This window comes from Festucalex cinctus, chromosome 4 (genome assembly GCF_051991245.1).
Source record: "Festucalex cinctus isolate MCC-2025b chromosome 4, RoL_Fcin_1.0, whole genome shotgun sequence".
NCBI classification, from domain to species: domain Eukaryota; kingdom Metazoa; phylum Chordata; class Actinopteri; order Syngnathiformes; family Syngnathidae; genus Festucalex; species Festucalex cinctus.
The window spans coordinates 31498048-31520438 of record NC_135414.1 but is presented as its reverse complement, the minus strand read 5'-3'; the positions used below and the strand labels follow the sequence as shown (position 1 = coordinate 31520438).

Genomic DNA, 22391 nt, shown 5'->3' with positions numbered 1-22391 from the left:
AATTCAGCATTCCCACATATTGTTATTGTGATTTTTATTCTCCACACTTTTTTGCCACATTACTCTCACATAATACTTCCAATTTACACGGTTCAAATTTCAACGAACTTCAAAAATTCACACCTCTTGGGATATATATCGTCTGATTCCACATTACTTACAGTATTTGCTAAATTTAACGTTTAATATCAACTTTTCCCCATTCATTTTCAATGGGACAGACATTGAACTTTTTCTAAGTACACTTTCCACGCCCACTTCCGTACATAAAACTTACCATCATTACCAGCTGTCTGATCCTGCTCGGTGGCACAGTTGGTAAAGTGCATTGTCCAGTAATCGGGAGGTCATAATTTGTCTCTTGATTTCCTTCATTAGCATTCCACATGCATTCAAATCTTAGCATTCAGCTTTCAGCATTCCAGCGCAATTTCAACAGAAATTGCACTTAAGCTAGTTAGATTATAGCATTCATATTACTTTTTTTTTTTTTTTTTTTTTTTTTTTTAAACTTTTGTCGTACCATTAAAAAAAAAAAAGTTGTAGTGGTTGTTCCTCGAGGGTTTCCCACAATCAGGCAAGAAAGATAAACTTTCCATGGATTTCTCATCACCAGCCGCTCTTCACACGCCAGGTTGGAGTAATCACCTTTTGTCTGGCAAGTGCAGCCGGCTATCTGATTGCACTTCCTCCCGCTAACGCGCGCTAATGTTCTCCATTAACACTGAGTGACCGGCCGGCCGATTGGCAAGCGGACGACAGCTTGGGAGACGAGCGCTTCCCGCCGGGGACGTTTCCTCCCAGGAAATCGATGAGCTCGTCTCACTGACTGACGGCCATTTTGGTGACGGTTTTGTGTGCAGGCGGGAATGCCAAACTGCGCTACCAGATCACGTCCGGCAACGCGGGAGGCGTGTTTGACGTGGAGCCGGAAGTGGGGACCATCTTCGTCGCTCAGCCTTTGGACTACGAGCAGAACAAAAGGTGGACCAACAACATTCGTCAAGCTGAAATTCAAATGAAATTAGACAAAGAAAAAGAGCAACACACGCTGATGCACTTTCAGTCGTTTAGTGATGGAGGCTATGAAGGACCAAAACTTCCAAATTCCAAGTAAATAACCAACTAAATAAATAAATAAATGACGAGTGTAAAGTGAAAATAAAAACGGATATAAAAAAATATAATTCGAAAATTATATCCAAAAAAATACAAATAAATGGAAATAAAAAGAACAAAATATACATACACATAAATAAATATATTTGTATTTCATTTTTGAATTATATTTTTTTATATCCATTTTTATTTTCACTTTTAGTTATTTATTTCATCTTTTATTTATTTATTTATTTGGTCATTTCTTTATTGATTTATTTATTTATTTAGTCATTTATTTTTAATTTTGGCAGTTTTGCGCTGCACTGTCAAGTGGAAATGTTATTCAAATGAGCGGGCGGCCCTTATTAGTTTTAGTTATTTGATAAATGCTTAGTTTTAGTTTTAGTTCATTCCAGTATTAGTTTTAGTTAAAAAAAAAAAAAAAAAAAATATATATATATATATATATATATATATATATATATTAGTTTTAGTTAAAAAAAATATATATATATATTACTAATATATATATATATTACTAATCTATCAAAATAAAATGACTTCAAATCAAATTTAAAATCATCCTCAAAGGCTCGTGCATTAAATGAATTATCAAAGGCTAAAACCAAGGACATTTTTGCTACAATTATAGTTAGTTTTAGTTAGTTTTGTCAACATAAAATGTAGTTTCAGTTAGTTTAGTTATTTTTTTTTAAATGGATTTCCGTTTTTATTTTATTTTGTTAACAAAATTGTTTTTTGAATTTTAGTTTGTTTTTTTCGTTAGTTTTAGTTAACGAAAATAAGCTTGATGCCCGCTGAAGTCGTTCTTTCCTCATTGCAGGTACAAGCTGCACGTTCTGGCTTCAGACGGGAAGTGGGAGGACTACACCACCGTGTCGGTCAACGTGGTCAACAAGAACGACGAAGCGCCCGTCTTCACCGTCAACGAATACTACGGCAGCGTGACGGAGGAACTAGACGGTTCGCCCGTCTTCGTCTTGCAGGTACGCGTGGCCAAAGTTGGATTTTGACCAACTTCCCTTGTGCAAAAATGAGCACAAATATTGACCCTAGAATTTTTATTTATTTTTTCTTCACTTTCACTTTGCAACGTGAAATACGGTAGGCACATGAGCCAAACCATAAAACAGCCTCAAAAATCTGTTTCTGGAAAGACACAGCCATTTTGTCTGCCATTTTGGGATCAATTTGGCCGTTTCCATCAAAGAGAAATATTGTCCGTTGCTACCAAATTTGAACCACTAGACAGGAGGCAGCAAAATTTCAAATGAAAAGCCCTCGAAAGCACATATTGCTTTTGTCACTTTGTTGTTTTATTTTTTTAAAAACGTTGAGAGCTGTCAGGAGTGTGGTCAGTATAATATTAATCTCCCCCCCCCCCCCCCCCTCATGATTATTAGTGATTTATGATTGTGCCTCATTATTTTTGCTTTGCAACAAGTGTGCATAAATTGAGGGGAAAAACTCTTATTATAACTCATTTGTTTTAGCAGCTGTTAGATGTAAAGCATCGTAAAAAAATCTGATTAAATAGTGGACAATTACATTTAATACAATACAATAAAATGTAGCAAATTAAAGTAAATTCAATAAAATGACATCAAAATGAATTTAATTTCACTCAAATGCAGTTGAAGTACAAAATATTTAAATATTAAGTAAATATTAAATTAAATAAAACACAAAAATGATCGTAAAATGTACATAATGGACAATTACATTAAATACAATACAATAAAATGTATCAAATTAAAATTAAATTATATCAAAATGAATTTAATTGCACTCAAATACAGTTGAAGTACAACATGCGACAATATTTAAATATTAAGTAAATATTAAATTAAATAAAACAAGAATTAAATAAAATGTTTTGTCTATTTTTGTTCTTGTTCATTTTTTTGACTATTTTTTATTTTTTTTGTCACTGGTGTATGCAATACATCCATTGTTCCTTATTCCTTTTATTTTAGCAGCTGTTAGATGTAAAACATTATCAAAAAAATATGATTAAATAGTGGACAATTACATTAAATACAATACAATAAAATGTAAAAAATTAAAGTAAATTACATAAATGAAATTACATCAAAATAATTTAATTGTACTCAAATGCAGTAAAGTTGAAGTACAAAATTAAATTAAATAAAACAAGAATGAAATAAAATGTTTTGTCTCTTTTGATTTTGTTCTTGTGACAGTTTTTTGTACTATTTTTTTGTCACAAGTGTATGCAATACAGTCATTGTTCCTTGCTTTGTTTTTGTTGTCTTTTTTTTTTTTTTTTTTTTTTTAACCCTATGCTCTGTTAAAGGTACACTCAGTATTATACAGTGGCATCTAGTGGTGAAATAATAAATCATTCGGAAAAAAAAAACAATTGTTTGTGTTAGTAGTATGTAAAAAGATATGTTGTATCGCATAAACGTACTTTTTTAAAATATAACGGTTAGTCTAGAAATCGCAAATTATCTTACATGTCCGCGCCTCGCCTGCTAGTGTCTGCCATGTTTCGCCGCCATCTTTCTGCTACGGGTGCCGTCAAAGACAAATTTCAGCGCTCCATTTCTTAACGCGTTTTTGGAACGCACTTCCGGTTTGTATGGCGACCGCATGTCCACGAAGAAGAAGAGTTTCCGGTCCCCGAAGAGAGCATTATCAAGCATCACACTTACTTTGGGAATTTATTTTATTTCAGCGCGACAAAACAAGAGTTTATATTGTAGCCGCATTTGCCAGATGGAGAGAAATGAGGAACAGACTAGGTTTGGGACGTGCCGGTGCCTTCGACTGCTTTCTACTTGACCGGTAAGTAAGAGTACATTTGTGTTTACGTTTTGAGAGCGAGAGAAAAAGTATACTCCGTACTAATTAATACGATGTTCGTACCTTTGTTTTACGATCACTGTATCTGTTGATTAGCAACTCCGCACCACTCGAACGATTTCGTTATGTAGCTACTTGCTTTGAAAAAAAAAAAAGATTCCCGCTGGCACGTTATATTTAGAGTAAATGCGCAAGTTATTGTGTAATGTAATGTAACTGTGATTTCGGAGGTATATTTGCCCATAACTTCAATAGAGAATCTAAAGCATACTGTATTAGTGGAGGAGTTGAAAATTATTTTCGTTGTGGTTGGTGAAAATAGGGTTCTCGAAATTAATTTTCGGCAGGGAATAACTTTCTGGACTTAAATGCTGGCTGTACTGTAAGCACTGCTAGAGTCTGAACTCTCTCACTCAAGTGTGTACTGGTCCATTGTGTAATTGGGTGCACAAGAATTTACAGGCTGCCACGTTTTCCACGGAAATTCGACAAGCAAGCAGCCTTTGCATATTCTATGCAGTATGCAGTCAAGTTACTTTTATCTAGCCAATACAATGTTTTGGGCCCAAAAACTAAAGATCTTACCTCTATTTTGGGGGCTTTGTTGGAAAGTTGGTGACATATAGTAGTATCATCAATTATTCTATTTTATTTTATAATTGTGTTTTTGTTTGTGTCACACTAGATCAACAGCCAAACTTGAGGGGTTCCAGAACCATATTCTGATGTATACAAGCATTCATGCACCGTTTAAATACATCACCGACCTGCAAGAAAAAAAAATATCAAGGGGAGAGTCAGCAGCCATATTGGAATGCCCCGAATGAGGACACTTGAATGGAGGACCCCAGAAGGCTTCGGTGTTGTACCACCAGTATCTCCACCTACCATATCTGAGCTGCAACAAACTGAAGTCAGCCGACGTCTTGGTATGTCATTTACATATGGACGGCATTGCACACTACATGAACTTTTTGTGTGAAGCAATACGGAATGGTCACATGTACAAGCACCACTTGTTTTACACAGGACCTGCTGACCAGGTGTCTGAAGCCATGGAGTGACTCCTCCCTCACTTTCCTCAGCAAGCCTTTGAAGAATATGATATCATCGTTGGTGGGAACATGCCCTCACTCCATAACATGTACTTGTGCAGTCAAGGAGCATGTCAAACTTAATAAAACCAGCAAACATTGAAGTGACTTCATTTTTACTGCAGTCTGTTCACACAATCAATGGACAAGCCTTCCTTAATTTTGCCCCAATAACATCATAGAGTAGGCGAAAAGTAGTGTTACAGATCATACTGTGTTCGGGAGAGTTTGAGGAATGTTGCAATGTTAATGGGGGGCAATGTCAGCACACACACACACACACACACACACAAAAAAAACCATCATGGTATTGAGTTAATCAGATATTTTAGCTGTGTACAACACATACCTGCTCTGTAACACTACTTTTGGCCCAAACCTGTATGTCTATTTTCCATATATTGAAATGCACAGCGTATTGGTAAAATTCTGGAACAACTGCAATTCATGTAGCTCATTATATTCTAACAGCATTTTTTTTTTTTTTTAGTTAATATGTTCATTTCATGTAGACTTTTATTTTACTTTATTTTATTCATTCATTTTCATGTACTGTACCTTACATTCATTGGCCAATGAAGAATTCCTTGTCATTGCAAGCATTTATAATAATTCTCCAGGCTTTTGATGTTTTACATTTCTGGTCATGTAAAATAGTGTTAGGTTAGGTGTCGAATGAACACTGCATGTTGACGCCAAAGGAAATAGTATTTTTTTAGTTATTCAAAATGTACAAATTAACACACAACAACAATATACAAGTTATACAAACTACAACAACAAGTGTCAGACATGGACTAATTATATGCCAGGTAAAAAACCTTTGTATTGTCCTCAAGGATCTGGGAAAGTGTCACTTATTTGCTACAAGTCCACCAAGGTGCTGCAGTCTGGGATCCAGGTACAGGAAATCATGGTGGTGCTGATGTGTCAAAAAGTATTTCTTGGTGTCAGTCTATCAGCTGGACTTGGATATCTTCATGTTCCTCCATGGTCATTTCCTGTACGAGTCTCTGCAAGAAGGTAACAATTGTATGTCAGATGAGGTACCAAACAATGAACTGAAAGTCACTGAGCCAATGAAGTACATTATTACATGAGCAAGACTATTTGTGAAAGCCATGTAAATTCCTGCACATCGAAGTACAAGGAAGCTGTTGTATCTTCAATCAAAACTAATTAAGTTGCTTAGTGATATTTATTAGGTAAAATTGTTCAACATGGTGACAAATCGATATCTGAGTAAAGGGTTTCAAATGTTTTTGTAAGCAGCACTTTTCTGAGTGGTTAGTAGCAACAAGACACGGGGGGAATTACGAGTCTGAGTTGCAGATGTGTCGTTCAGTTAACACCATTATTTTTGCACGATATACTAAACATATCAGCAAACTATGTAATCTAAATACCACATATTCCAAGCAAAGGTATGTTTTGAGCCATTCACATGCATGCTCGAATGGAATTATTTTTCCATGATGACATAATTGTACGTTACGAGGCACCGCGTTCTCTTCCTCGTCGTCTCTCTCGCCCCCTTTGAGATGGTCCACATGTCTATAAAACGTATAACATAACTGTGTGTTCTCTGTTGCATGGTTTAGTTACACTAACAAATATGAACATAGATAGCCATTATCATTAGCTGACGTACAGTATTTCCAAACAATGCCGACAAAAATATTAATTCTGAAATTAAATGACTAAATCACAATTATTAGGGATCTGTACAGTATGTCTAACAAATGCAATTCACTTACGTCATCACTCGAGGGAATACCAGAAGTTGTTTGCGTTCTGTTCCGGTGAAATTGGTGGTAGGCTGTTGAAGTAGGGTCTCTCTGGGACGCCGTAGTTCGTGTGCTTAAAATCATTGCATTATCTTGTTTGACCGATAGATGGCGGTCGTGAGCTACACACTGGGGCTTTAAGGTTAACTGTTGCTCTTAAAGCACTCTATTAAGTTGGATTAAAAATAATAACATAATTAAAGTAAACTTAATTATAATTGAAGTGATTGCCGTAGGTTTAGATAAATGCAATTAAAAGAAATTTGATGACTTTCAATTAAAAAGAAAAAAAATGACTAAAAGGGGAATGACTCTAATCAAATGAATGTAAACATGCTGTTTTAATTCTATGTGATCTCGCTGAGGATGTTGCCAAACCTTCCGCCATCTTTTCCCTCCCCCGCCGTCGCAGGTGACGGCGTCCGACCCGGACAAGGACGCCGACCAGGAGGCCCTCCGCTACTCTCTGCACGGCCAGGGCGCCGAGAGCGAGTTTGTCATCGACGAGGTGACGGGCAAGATCTACGCCCAGCGGACGCTGGACCGCGAGGAGCGCGCCGCCTGGCGCTTCGTGGTGCTGGCCACCGACGAGGGCGGCGAGGGCCTGACGGGCTTCACCGACGTCATCATCAACGTGTGGGACATCAACGACAACGCACCCGTCTTCGCCTGCGCGCTGGGCTGCCGCGGCGCCGTGGCCGAGAACTCGCCGGCCGGGACGTCGGTGATGGAGATGACGGCCACCGACCTGGACGACGCGGCCGTGGGCCAGAACGCCGTCCTGTCCTACAGGATCCTGGGCGGCTTGGACCAGGCGGCGGGCGTTCCCGCCTTCTCCGAGATGTTTGCCGTCAACCCCGCCACTGGGACCATCACGGTTTGTTTGCAGACAAACACGACAAGCATGCATTTCGACAAAAAGTAAACAAACTTTCCATACATTTCAACAAAGTGTATGTTAAAAAGTGCTTGCATGTGATTGCTGCTTAACTCATTCAAACCCAAAAACGTGTAAATACGTTTTTTAAATACTTTCCTTACCTCCCAATAACGTGTTTACTCGTTTTATGTGGGTTTTTTTTTATGCAAGAGTTTTGCTACAGCTTCTGACATGAAGAGGTGTCTTAAACCAATGATAGTTAATGCAGAAAACGGCCAGCACGTGGCAGAAGAGTATAAGAGATCATCCAGGGCCATGTTGCAACAAGCTCTTTTTGTCAGTTGTTTCACCAGGAATGTGAATATCGATGAAATTTCTATTCACAATATTCTGTGGGCCTTGCAAAATCAGTCAAGATCCAATAAAACAGCTGCGAGTGGAGGCACATTTCAGTGAAAATGGCTGCAAGTGAATGAGTTAAACTAGCAAGCTAAAACATTTTTTTTATTATTACACATTTTTGCTTACATTTTTTTTGTGTTTAAAAAGTAAGTTTAATGTGGGAATGATATTTTTATGGCTTAAAATACATGTCGTGAAGGACATCTCATATAAGTAGGTGAAGTCATTTGGGCCAGCACTGCTGATTCTGATGACCCTGGGCAGATTGGATTGACATAGCAACAACAGAGGCTGAAATCTGATTGGACAAAAAAATTGTACAGTACAGCCAAGAAAAATGGCACCAAATGAAGATGACTTGTACACTATTTTTACGACATGCTATGCTAGCGACTGTAATATTACAATTCCTATTTATCTTTTGTATATTTTGGCAGATATACATGAAAATCCCGCATAATCATAACGTACTATAACACATTTTTTTCAGCTGTTGTTTCTAACTGCTTGTTTGAACTCTCAACTTCATCTCATTCAGACTAAATTACATCACTTTGTCGTCAAAAGCAACTGAAAGAGCTCGTAAGAATTAGCGTAAATTTGAGTACTTCTTGTGAATCGTTGCCGTAGGTGGCCTTGGGCGGCCTGGACCGGGAGCAGGTGGAGTCCTACATGCTGGTGGTGGAGGCCAGGGATGGCGGAGGCATGGCGGGAACGGCCACGGCGACCATTCAGATCACGGACGTCAACGACCACGCGCCCAGATTCATCGAACGCGCCTGCCTGGCCAGGATCTCGGAAAACGCGGAGCCCAACGCGGAGGTAAGCTAGCAAAGAGGGGAAGTTGTTATTGAGAATTTCATTTCAAATATGCCACAATTCCTAGCATGTTAATGTTTTGATGTCTAAGGACGGGGTTCAATGTCAAATCCACGGCAATTTGTCTTAGCAATTTTGGTACTTACTCACTTCGCATCTTGCAAGGTGTTAGCAGATCAAATATTAGCATGCTAACATTTCATGGAGACGTACTAACCTTTTAAAATGGAACCCAGCTTCCACGTCAATCGATCTCGGAGATTTTGATAATCAGGTTATCTTGCTATAAATTACCAACTGAAAAGCATTTTATCTGGTTTTGATCGCGTTTTTAACTCATTCACTCGCCGCCATTTTCACATTTCGCAATCCCGTTCGCTCCCGGCTGTTTTACTGGATTTTGACTGATTTTTTTAAGTCCCACAGAATATTGTGTTCTATTTCTATAAAAACATGAAACCTACCAAAAAAAAGATTAGAAGAAGAGTCTCTTCTTTCGTCGGGAAAAAACATATTTTTGTATCTGTTTCCGTTTTGCAGCAATTAGCATTAGAATATAGCTAAGTTTCATAATTAGCAAAAAGAGCTTGTTGCAACATGGTCCTGGCTGATCTCTTATCCTCTGCTGCCACCTGCTGGCCGTTTTTTTGTAATAACTACCATTGCTTTAAGCCACCTCTTCATGTCAGAAGATGCATCAAAATCTTCAATTCGCTCTTGCATTAAATAAACAAGTAAAAACATACAAAAACATATAAATACGTTTTGGGGAGTGAAGGACACAGTATTAAAAAACATATTTACACGTTTTTGGGTTTGAATGAGTTAACGAGTGTGTGACAGTATCTGAGGATATAACATCAATCCATGTCTTGATTTGTGTACTCGGTTTGCTAACCTTCTATAAATTTACATACCACCTGTTAGCATATCAGCATTCATTGTTTTGTTTTTTTTCTTTTTCAAGCAAAACAACTTCCGATGACGTGAGTTTATTCTTGACTCGTTCTCTCGCATAAATTATGTGACTTTTTATTTCCATGTTAAAAATGTAATCAAATTAAACCGATTAATTGCTGAATTTGTCCCAAGTTTACGAATTATTCATAAATAAACTCAAATGTAATTACGTTGCGTCTTGCCGTCGTCTCCTCACCCCTGAGTGCACTTTTATTTTGATGCGCATGCAATCCAAACCAAAACTCAACAAACTCAAAACTTTAACTTGACGTTTTCCGCCATTAAAAATTAAATCCCAAAAACTGGGGGGGATATTTTTCATCGGAAATAATTTTTCCTCTTCCTGGCTCAGGAGCCCAAAAAAAGCACAGCAGCTTTTATATTCCCTTTAAGCGTTCGCTTTGAGTTCTCGGCTCTGTGATGGGAAAAGGAGAAAAAGAAAAAAAAAAAGTTGAAGCCGGCTGAACATGCACCAAACTGCACGCACTCGCATCCAAACCTTCCGTCCGGAATAGTTGCAGGATACAGCTCGGAACGTGATCAAAATAACAAGATGGAATCAAGCTGTTGTATTCAATTCTGTAGTGGGTCCTATTCAAACGCTTTTGACGCCAATGTAAAAACCGCTAATAAAATTGAAGCGTGCGATTCTTAAGTCATTCTGGGGCAGTCTGTTTGCAAACGACGTGCAAAACTACCGACTTGCGCGTGTAACGTAGCGACGTGCGTTCCCCCCCACCCTTGAGGTCCTGGAGCTGAGGGCCGAGGACCGAGACACGGGAGAAAATGGCCAGCTGACCTTCAGCGTGGTGGCCGGAGACCAGGAGCAAAAATTCTACGTGGTCAGCAACAAACTGGAGCAGCGCGGAAGCCTCAGACTCAAGAAACGACTCGACTACGAGAGACACAGCGAGCAGAAGTTCAACCTCACCATCAAGGTATGCAAGCCCTCACGCAACCCCGTTTCAAGCAGCTGTGACTGAAGATATGCACTCGTGCTATTCAGTCCCATGTGACTTGAGGTGCAATCGCATCCCCTTTCGGCAGATGTTGCGAAAGGTATACGCACATTTAGTTTATATGATCATATTTATATTGCGTTTAAGCAGCTGTGACTGAAATGGCACACATCCCGTTTAATGAAGTGCAGGTTTAATGGTGGTGCATACACATCCTGTTTACTGAAGGTATACACTATCACCCACAAGCAGGTGTGACTGAAAGGACACATGCAGCCTGTTTAGGCAGTTTTGACGAAAGGTGCACACACTTCCCGTATTAAAGGCAGGGTTGTCGTTTTCACTCAGGAAAATGCACTTTTTAAATACAGGATGTACACAATTTCACCCTTTCTCAGTCTACACATCTGGGCTTATGTTAATGTTTGGTGGTGATTTTTTCCTAAGCCTGTATTTTGCCATTTTTGTGTTTGTTTTGTACAGCGGGACGTTTCTCTGGACAGACAGTGTTTATACCCCTTCAGCCAATCGCAGAGCGGGGGGGTGGCGGGGGGGTGGCAGAGACAGGGCTGTTCGAATTTGGTGACGTCACACAGCCGATTAAAAAGCCGCTTTGCGATTGGCTGGAGGGGTATAAACACTGTCTGTCCAGAGAAACGTTTACTGTTTACAAACAAACACAAAATGGCAAAATAGGGTGGGGGTTTAGGAAAAAATCACCACCAAACATTAACATAAGCCCAGATGTGTAGACTAAAAAAAAAAGAGCTAAATTGTGTACATCCTGTATTTAAAAAAGTTTATTTTCCTGAGTGAAAACGACAGACCCTGCCTTTAAGGGGTTGTGGCTGAAGGTGCATACACATCCCGTTCGTTAAAGGTGCGCACGCACCCCATTTCAGCAGGTCTGAACAAAGGTATATGCATGTCGAGTTTAAGCAACAGTGGCTAAAGGTGAACATATGGACAAAATTGTTGATGTCCCTCTGTTAATGAGATAAAAAAAAAAACAATTTAAAAAAAAACCATGAAAATTGAATGAAAACTAACCAATGAAAATCAGACATTCTTATGAATTGAGGTTCAGTGGAATTATTTCAATAAACTGATGAAACGGTCCTACACAAAAAAAATTATTGTTCCGCTAGAAAAGCTTGAAAATAATTTGATCACCATCACGACAACAAGCAAGCGGTATCCTCCAATTAGCAATTCGTTAACCAACAGTTTTGTCCACATGTGCATCCGGTTCAAGAAGGCGCGACCTGCCGTGGGTGCGCCCGCAACTCATTTCGGCGATTGTGACTGAGGGTCCACGCACCAATGATTGAAGGTGAACTCGCATCCCATTTAAGCGGGTGTGACTGACTGCCAAGTTGACTTCTCGAAGGCTTTGTGAAAATGGAGTCAATCTGCGCCACGCCGGGAAACTTTGAAGGGTCACTTGAGGACATGAAAGAAAATGATTGACTTTGTGCTTTTGTGGCGGAGCGGCCATCTGACTGGCAAATGTCTCGCCTATTGACAATTTTCTCCTCTCTCAAAACCGCAACACGCGCGAGAGGTGAAGTCATGCGCTTGAGTTTTACTGATGCGACGCTGAGGTTGCAAAGTTGCAAAACCGACAAGGTCGTCTGAATTCAGGAGAATTCGAGGTTATCAAGTGACAAGTTAAAATTATTTTTTTGAAAAAAAGATTGAACATTTCTCTATTTGTGATATACACGTACGTGAATATCTTAATTGTGTGAAGGTTGCCTGTTTTTTGTCCTTCAACTACTTCCACATTTTTCATCCGATTCACTCGTTCCAATTTCAAACTATTCCCAAGATTCGAGCCATGGGTGCTTATATTTTTTCCAGCCCCAGGATTCACGCCTTACCCACAATTACCCATTTTGTACCCTACTTTCCCCCATATATTCTTAATGACAGAGTGGACATACTAAGTTTAACAATACGCAGCAACACACATGTAAAGATTGTAGGGGGCGAAATTTGTCTAAATTTATGATGCAACTTTCTACAGTTTCATCCTCCAGTGATGAAAGCGAATGTGCTGGTTTCAATAATACATTTCACATTTACTTCTACATTTTTTCATCCGATTCACTTCGTTACAACTTCAATATATTCCACCAATTCACGCCATGAGCTCTTCCATCTTTTTCAGTTGCAAAATTCACACCTTACCCACAATTCCCCATTTTGTACCCTACTATCCCACATTCATTCCCAATCGATTCAACATTACTATCTACTTCCACATTTTTCATCTGATTTACTTCATTCCAACTTCAGTATATTCCACCAATTCCCACCTTGAGTGCATCCATTTCTTTCAGTTCCAAAAATCACGCCTGACTCACAATTCCCCATTTTGTACCTTACCTTTCCCTTTTACATCACATTTACATATTTACATTATTTCAACATGATATTCATAACATTGAACTGTTTCATTTCACTTTGGGGATGATTATTCGGTCCATTCCATACTTGAATCTTAAGACCTTACTCCATCCCCTACTTGATTCTTCAAACCCAACCCCTTTTTTTGTTTTTTTTCTGCTGTAATTTCGTCATTCAGTCACCGATTCAAATCATTCAAACTTTCAACTGATCAGCTCTTTCCAGGCCATTCAAATCATTCCACAGTTTTTCCTTCATCCTTACAGCCTTCACACGCAATTTCTCCAGAAATTGCATTCTCTATTATGATATGATATTACATGTGTGGCCCCTTTATCATTCCAGGTTGAAGATTTGGATTTTTCCAGCCTGCTTCACTGTGCAGTTGAGGTGGACGACTACAACGACCACGCCCCGGTCTTCATCCCGCACTTCCTGTCTCTGGGCCCCCTGTCCGAGGACGTCCCCGTGGGGACCAGCGTGGCCCGCTTGGTGGCCAGCGACTCGGACTCGGGTCAGAACCGCCAGCTGGTCTACAGCCTGTCTCCGGACTCGGACCCGGACGGGCTCTTCGCCGTGGATCAATCGGGCGTCCTGACCGTGGCCCGACCACTGGACCGGGAAAAGGTGGCCCAGCACCACCTGGTGGTCATCGCCACCGACCACGGGGTGCCCGCTTTGTCGGGTAGCGCCACCGTGGAGCTCCCCCTGCTGGACGTAAACGATAACGGGCCGCAGTTTGAAGCCGTGTACGCACCGGTGGTCTTTGAGAACCTTCCTGGACCTCAGGTAGGATCACTAACCATGGAGGCTACATCAAAGCCTTCTGTATGCTCATGCATGAAAAAAACAAAAACATAAAAACGTATAAATACGTCTTTGGGAGCATGGCAGCATCATGAAACAGATCCCAAATCAATATACAATATGTCTGGTGATTTTTTTTTCTCAGGTAGTAAACATGAACCAGACGTCCACGCTGCTCCGGGCGGTGGACCGCGACTCCCCGGAGAACGGTGCGCCTTTCCGTTTCACCGTCCCCGCCGACTATCGGCACAGCAACGATTTCTACCTGAAGGACAACCTGAACGGGACGGCCACGCTGACGGCGCTGCGCACCTTCGACCGCGAGCGCCAGAAGGAGTTCCTGATCCCCGTGGTCATGAGCGACAGCGGCCACCCCGCCAAAACGGTCACCGGCACGCTGACGGTCACCATCGGCGACCACAACGACCACGCGCACGTCGGCGGCGAGAAGACCATCTTCATCAACACGCACAGAGGTTAGCGCATTTTCATCGGACTGGAACACACCTTGAAAGAGGCGCTTTTGGAGTTTAGCGTTAGCATTAGCATTGCATGACATTCCTTAAATTGAGCGGGTTTTTATCTTAAAAAAATTATCTGAAATGTACCTATTTTATTTTTCTTTTTTTTCTTGAGATATTCTAAAAAATAAAATACTTTTTCATATTCAACATTTTTGGAACACTTCCTTTAAAAACTTACTCTTGGGGACAAAATCAATCAAATGGATTTAAAATTTGTCAAAAATTCATTTAAAAAGAAGAATTAAACAAAAATTCTTGAAATTTCTTGGCATTTAATTTTTTAACCTTCTTGAAGTATTCTGTGGGGGTGAAAAAAAATCTCTCAAATGTCATTATACTATCTTTAAAATGGCTTGACATTTTTTAAATGAATATTTTTGTAAAATAATCCAATTCAAATTTTTTACGTGCCTTGAAATGTTGTTTTTTATTCGTGCACATCATTGAAGAAAATAAACTTTAATTTTCTCTTAAAAATGTTTAAAATAATTAAAATGTTTAAAAATGTCTGAAAAGCATCTTTTGACAACAAAATCTTCTTGAGGAAAATCATTAAAATGTATTAAAAATTTCTCATTTCTCAAAAAAAGTTTCTCAAGTTTGGAAAAAAAAGGAACTTTTCTGGCCAGATTTTTTAACTATTCTGTGAAAAATAAAACAATAAAAATAATAAAAAATTCTCAGAAATGTCCCCAAAATATCTCAAAGTATCTATTCTTGACATTTTTTATTTTTATTTTTTTAGCAAATGGCTTTGAAAATAGATGGAACATTTTCTTAAATTCTTTAAATATTTCTGAAAAAAAAATCCATTGTATTAAAAAAAAATGAAAAATGAAATTTTCTTAAATATTGATTATTGACTGAAATATTTAGTGTCTTGGAAATTTGAGAATATTTATTTTATTTATTTTTTTCTCGTTGAACGTTAAGGGGTTTTAAATGAATCTTGAGTACGTATGGATCGATGGGTGGACTTATATATTTATATCTCGGCATTACTTTGAATAATTCCCCCCAAAATGTAATGAAAACTTCATAAAATGACATACGGTTCAAATTTGTGTTCACTTTCCAACGATGGCGTCTCAATATCTTTGTCCATGTTGCACAGCTGTAATCAATGAATTTGTGGCCGCCAATGAAATGAAGCTCTCATCAGTATGCAGCAATGAAAAGCAAATGGCCGCATTTTGCTGCTGTTTTGCTCCCCCGATCATTATCGTCAACATTTTCATTGTGCTGATGATTGTCCATTAGCCAGCAGGTTTCCCGCCGCGCTGTCGAATTTGACGCCGTTTTATTGTTTGGCCACCGGCGGGCGTCGCACCAAAGCGCCGTCCGGACGATCGTCAAATTCGCAGAAGGTCCTTTGAGCGGCGCATCTCGCCGCCGCCGCCGCCGATGTTTCGTTCAAGTTTTTTTATCCGCATGACCGCGTGTGAGGATTTTTGCCGTTAAAGTCAACACCACAAATCTTATCGACGAAAACAATGACTTTCTGTTTTAGGACCAATCGAGCAACATTTCCTCAATATGTCGTCACGGTTTCGAGAAAGGGTTTTGGCGTTTTAAATGAATGTTTGAGTTTAAAAACAGCTTTAGGGCTTCAAATTTGTGTTTGGGTCTCAGGGCGGGGTAAGAGTTTCAAAATTTGGTTTTAAGCTAAGGTTATGATTTCAAATTATGGTTTCAAGCCTAGTTTAGGACTTGATAAAAGTGTTAGGTTAGCATTTTCTAATGGGTGGGTATAAGCCATGGGTAGGGTTTCAAAAAACAGTTTCTAAGTCGGGTTATAAGCCTGTGTTGGGTTTCAAACAAGGGTTAGGCCTTCACATGGGGCTTTCAAACAAAGGTCAGGGGTTCACAGTACGGTTTTAAGATTGTGTTAGGGTTGCAAACAAGATTTGGGCTATCAAGGTTGAGTTACGGTTTCCTTCCTTCCGCACCGTAGACGCACCACACCGCAGCTGGTGTGAATTGACACGTACACTTGAATGCTTTCTGTCCTTGCGACGTCCGTTCTGCAGTCAGTGTGAATTGGGCTTCATACTGTCTTGGCCGCCAACCCAAACTGGGGACGGCTCAGCCTAGCTCGTATGAAAATGGTCACAACTGGTTTCTGCTGGATCAGTGTGCCAGAGTGCAGATCGATAGGAAAACATCAAGCCAGGACAGGTCACAGCGACACAACAGCCTAGTTTAGGCTAGATAGGGGTTGCAAATTAGGGTTTCAAAACTAAATCACTTTTAAACAAGGGTTTGGGTTCACATTATAAAATTAAGGAAGGTTTGAAGGCAAACTTAGGGTTTTAAAAATGGGATTGGGGTTTTAAATTGAGATTTTTAAGACACGGTTAGGGCTTCAAGTAAGAAGTATGAGTATAAAATTAGCTTGCAAGCCAGGGTGAGGTTTTGAAAGTCACGCCGGTGGACTCGTGCATTATTCATATTGGGAAAAACTTTTTTTTCAAGTTGGCATCAGTTGAAAGCGTCTCGTTGAAGGTTATCGCCAACTCCCCAAACGGATGATGATTGGCTCGCCACTTCCTGTCATGTGACCTTCAGCACTCCTTCTCAATCTCCGCCCGCTTGAAGTGATCTTGAAGACTGAAAATAGAAATTGATTTCTCGGTTTGCGGATTTGTTTTCTCCTCCCCAGGCCGCATGCCCACCACCGTGCTGGGAAAAGTGTACGCGCCTGACCCGGACGACTGGGACAACAAGACGTACGTCTTCGAGGGACACGTACCTGCGTGAGTCCTTCTTGTGCCTTTTGTCACAACAAATGGAAATCCACACGAACCCATCTGAGGTCTTATGAGGGAAAATGAAAATGTGCCTCAAAAACTTTCTAGTGAGGATTTTCAATACCAGTTTTTGTCAGACTGAGTACACACTGATAAGGTGTCGTGATACCTGTCATACTTTTGAAATATAACATTTTCCTTTAACACAATGACAACAAATTGACCTTTCTTTCTGACACATATGATTGACTGATGTTTCAAACTGCCGCAGTGTATCGCCAACTACTGCCGAGGAGGACTTACTACATGTCACTCACTTTTTTACTTACTTTTTTTTTTTTTTTTTTGCCTTACGTATTGGTGGCTGGTATATGTTTACTATCAGTAAATTATCGGTGTATTATTGGTGTTGGTTAAATAAGGAACATTAGAGGTGTATGTACATTCAATGTGGTACATTAAAGGCGTATAAACGTCAAATTTGGTATATTAGAGGTGAATAGTCAAAAATGGTCAAAATGGACTTTCAATATGGTACATCAGAGTTGTATATACATTAAATATGGTACATTAAATATAGGCATTACGTATGTTCCATTAGTGGTTTATAAACCTTAAATATGGTACATTAGAGTTGAATAGACAAAAACATGGTAAGGGTAAGTAAATTATGTAAGCTTTAAATGTGGTATACACATGGTACATAATGTACATTAGAGGTATTAAATGTGGTACATTATACCTGTATATACACACTTATGATGAATTAGATGAAACATATGAAATATTGCACAAAATTAAATGTTGCGTTCGAGGTGTATAATTATTAAATATTGTGTATTAGAGGCATAAAGACATTTAATATGGTATATTGGAGGAGTATAGACATTACAAATGGTAAATTAGAGGTGTACAACTTCAAATATAGTAAATTAGGGGTGTATAGGTATTTGTGTATCGGTAAATTAAAAGTGTTTACTACAATAAAAGTATACAGTCGGTAAATATTGTCTATTAGATGGTAGATTAGCATGTAAAGATTCGCAGCATGCGGCAACAAAGTTGTGGCAGGTGTGATCAATGCCGACGCTGACGAGGAAAATGCGGCTCGGAGCTTCTTTGGCCGAATGGACGGCGATCCATAAGGAAGGAGCGCATTCATTAGCGCTCTTGGCCGCGATTGATGTGCGGGCCGCCAACATCTGGCCCGTGTTGCGCACCTCCGCTGCTGCCCTCCGTCTTTGCATTATTCACACGTCCATCAGTCAGCCGGCGCCAGATTACGCCGATTCAATTCGCTGCTGGATCACGTAGCGAAGATCCATCACGAGTCCGTTACGTCTCAACTGACCTGTAACCCGCCCTTTATGACGCGCACCCCCTTTCGGAGTCCAAAACAGCATCTGCGCCCCCTGGAAAAAAAAGCTCAACATCAATTTTATTGCATCCCCTAATGTGCCTCAAACAATGTTTTCCAAAACTTTTCACGATACGCCACTGATTTATCAGAAGGATGGTGCCCCCCCCCCCCCCCACCCCCCTCCTGTATCACCTTATTTGGCCTATAAAACCTTTTCCAAAACTTTTCAAGTCACGCAACCCTTTGATAATCCGGATAGATTCGGCACACCCCCTCTCATGTCAAAATAAAACTCCTATCAGAGCTTTTTTTTTTTTTTTTTTTTTTTTTTTCGGTAGCAGCTTCTTTACAAATGTTCAAATCCATGTGTACCCCCTTAAACATAGCAAAAGAGTTGGGCGCACCCTTTGCCCCCAACACCTGAGAAAGTCTTGTATCACCTATTTTGTCATTTGGTAGTCTTTTTGCAAACTCTTCAAAATAAAATTGGCGCACCCCTTCACCCCTGTGCACACACCCTGAAAAAGGTCAAAAGGCAGCCGAGCCTGCAGGTATCACCTATTTTATTTTTCTCAAGCCACACATCTCTGTCACTCAATATATTGAGCTAAAAAAATGTCTCAGGCCATGCACCCCCTTCTACATCCCAAAAGATTTTATCCATTATCTGAATCGCTAATCCTCACAGGGGTTTTATGCATAACTTCCTTTCACCAATTTTTTTAAGTGATGCACCCCCTTCAAAATCCTCAAAGTTGGTGCACCCATTCTTCCCTGCACACTCTGGGAAAAAATGGTCAAAATGATCTCTTTTTTTTTTTTTTGTCAATAAAAGCTATTTCACAAATTTTTCAAGCCAGCCTCAGATTGCATCTTTTCCGTCTTTCTTCTTTATTTCTCGAATATGAATCGTCATCCGCCGTTGATCTTTGTCAGCTTCCGTAAAGAAACGAGCGCTTTAACGGGGAAGCGCGTCGTAGCTCATCGTGCCGCGCGCCTTCCGTGTCCTCGTGTTTTATTGGGCTGTTTCCTCGCACCTTTTTTTTTTTTTTTTTTTTTTTATGAGCGGATATAAACGCTTGCTGTCACTTCAAACCTTCTCTGTGAATTTCTCCTGTGGATAAATAAAGTATCTATCAATGTATTTATTGAGTAATAGTACACCAAGTTGTTGATTTTAAAACTGCTGAAGTATTTTTCATCGCAGCACGCAAGGTACTATGTGATGTTGAGCTTTTTTGTTTTGTCGTATTATATCGCAATAAATCGGCATATGGATGGGGGTGTGTAGACTTTTTATAGCCACTCTTTGTAGAAAATGAAATGATCATTGTCAGACAATTAAGATAAACAGGATAGTCCAGCGGCACATTACAATCTTGGCGACGCGCAATACTTGAGTAAATCTACTTGATTACTTTCCACCGCTAACGACGAGTCTCATCCCTCATCAAGCAAAGTAATTACCTGTACGAGAAGACGGAAAACGTGGTCTTGGCTCGTTTGTCAGCCTTTCCACCTTAGCGCCTGACTGCCGCCGTCGATCATTGTCCCGCGGGGACGTTGATTCACGGCGGGAAATGGAGTAAACACTAAAACGGGACATAAAAGGCGTCGTAAAAGCGCGCGATGGAGTGTTTTCATCCCTTTTTCTGTTTTATCCTCCGAAAGGAAGCTCGGCGGAGGCGGAGGAGGAGGAAGAGGAGGAGGTTGTACTTTAAAGCCTCGTTAACACCTCGTCAACGCCTCACTCGCCCGCTTTAGTTTGGCAGGGGTGCTCCGCTTTTATTTGCCGTCATCGTCGTCGTCGTGGTCGTCGTCGTGAGACTGCAGGGAAAGTTTGCAGCCTCCACGCCGGTGCCCGTCATTCACACGCACACACGAAAACACGCGATCATAAATACATGTAAAAATAAAATAAATAATAATAAGCATGTTTTAATCTGTGTTTTAAAAACATGAATGGAAAGATGAATTCAATGAAATTGTAACAACAAACGTGTGAATACAGTTAAAAATAGACTAATATATTAATTAGTGCAAGAATTCATTTTATTTTGGTATTATTCATGTCGCACCAGATTTAAACTCAAAACACTGCTGCAAAATACTGGCAAACGGTAAAAATGCAAAATAATACAATAACACAAAAAAAAAAAATCTGACAATTACTGGAACTGCCAACCTGGAACCCGCAATGGAGGCAGTTTTATTGTCAATGAATGCAAACGAAATAAAAAAAACAAAAAAACGGAAAATTAATTTCAACATGTCAGCAAAAATGAAAACCTAAGTGGATGGATGATGGATGGAAGCAAAAGAATGGATTATGGTTACATTGGATGAGAGATGGGTGGGTGGATGTACGTACAGACGGATGGATGGATGGATGTCTAAGAATGGGTGAAGGATAGATAAAATAACGATGGATGGATGTGTGGGTAGATGATGGACAGAAAGACAGACGTATATTATTTGCAGCCTTAATTTGTGTATCTCGCAATTATTATTATCTCGCACGTCGTCACCCCCCACCACAACCGACGGCCTCGTCTCGACCTTGTCTCAACATTTCCCCCCGTCACGCCGCCGGGCGAACACCGTTTGTTTTTTTTTTAATTTATGAGCGGGAGCATCCGTCCCGTAATTGGACGAGCGGCGCTCTGACCCACGGCGCCCCCTAGAGACGTTCCCGGGGCCGAGACGGAATGCAGACAATCCGGCCCTAATTGCTTCACGCTCGCAACCCCCCCGAAAGTGTCTGGAGGACTTTGGAGTTGTTTGGGGAGGCGGCAGAAAAGGTCACGCTTTGCCCAAACCGTCACGTTCGCGCACGACATTCGATGCCGACATCAACTTTTGCGGAAATTCATCACATCATTGTCGACTTTTTACTGGTCGTACAAAGAGCGTAGAAAAGAAATAGCCAAATGCAAGAAAAAAACATCAAATAATTATCAACCAAATTGTTATGCAATGAGTTTGATGAATTAGATGGCCATTTTTTTGTGTGTGTTTTGTTTCGTTAGCTACTTCATGTTGAACAAGCGCACGGGCTTTGTGATCATCAAGGAGAACGCCCCGTCGGGCGACTATCAGTTCCTGGTGCGCGTGTCGGACGGCGTGTGGCCCGACGCCGTCTCGGCGGTGACCGTGCACGTGCGAGAGCTGCCCGACGACGCCGTGCACAACTCGGCCTCGCTCCGCCTTGCAGGTAAGACCAAATACACAAAATAAAAAAAAATAAAAAACTTGCAGTAAGACCAAATACAAAAAAACAACAACAAAAAAAAACTTGCAGGTAAGACCAAATACAAAAAAACAAAAAAAACAAACAAACTTGCAGGTAAGACCAAATTTAAAAAAAAAAAAAAAAAAAAAAAAAACTTGCAGTAAGACCAAATACAAAAAAAAATTAAAGTCACATATTTAAAATATATAGAAACATTCCAAAATATAGAAGGGTAAAAATATATATAAATGTACACATATTAAATGTATACAAATATATCAAGTTTAAAAATGTAAAAAATAAAATATATACATTGTATAAATTTGCCGTCTCCGCGGTAACCATGCACGTACAAGAGCTGCCCGACGACACAACTTGGCCTTGCTCCGCCTCACAGGTAAAATAAAAGTCAAATATTAAAAAAAATATATATATAGAAATGTAAAAATATATA

General features: G+C 39.9%; 1 protein-coding gene and 2 long non-coding RNA genes across 6 annotated transcripts in view; 2 read left to right on the top strand and 1 right to left on the bottom strand.

Annotated features, from left to right (window-relative positions):
- The window catches only part of LOC144018125 (neural-cadherin), a 235909-nt gene that overhangs the window by 139905 nt on the left and 73613 nt on the right, over positions 1-22391 (top strand). For all 4 annotated transcript variants that reach the window (XM_077520292.1, XM_077520290.1, XM_077520293.1 and 1 more), the window contains exons 17-25: positions 864-984; positions 1946-2108; positions 7245-7709; positions 8745-8936; positions 10640-10831; positions 13610-14053; positions 14217-14547; positions 17258-17351; positions 21735-21919. In XM_077520292.1, the coding sequence (XP_077376418.1) occupies positions 864-984; positions 1946-2108; positions 7245-7709; positions 8745-8936; positions 10640-10831; positions 13610-14053; positions 14217-14547; positions 17258-17351; positions 21735-21919 (2187 nt within the window). The remainder of the gene's footprint in view (positions 1-863; positions 985-1945; positions 2109-7244; positions 7710-8744; positions 8937-10639; positions 10832-13609; positions 14054-14216; positions 14548-17257; positions 17352-21734; positions 21920-22391) is intronic.
- Positions 3445-5149, top strand: LOC144018128 (uncharacterized). Its single transcript, XR_013283350.1, has 3 exons — positions 3445-3933; positions 4637-4880; positions 4981-5149. It is a non-coding gene; the product is annotated as an uncharacterized LOC144018128 (long non-coding RNA).
- On the bottom strand, positions 5145-6970 carry LOC144018129 (uncharacterized). The gene is made up of 2 exons (XR_013283351.1): positions 6803-6970; positions 5145-6058 (listed from the first exon to the last, which is right to left on the bottom strand). It is a non-coding gene; the product is annotated as an uncharacterized LOC144018129 (long non-coding RNA).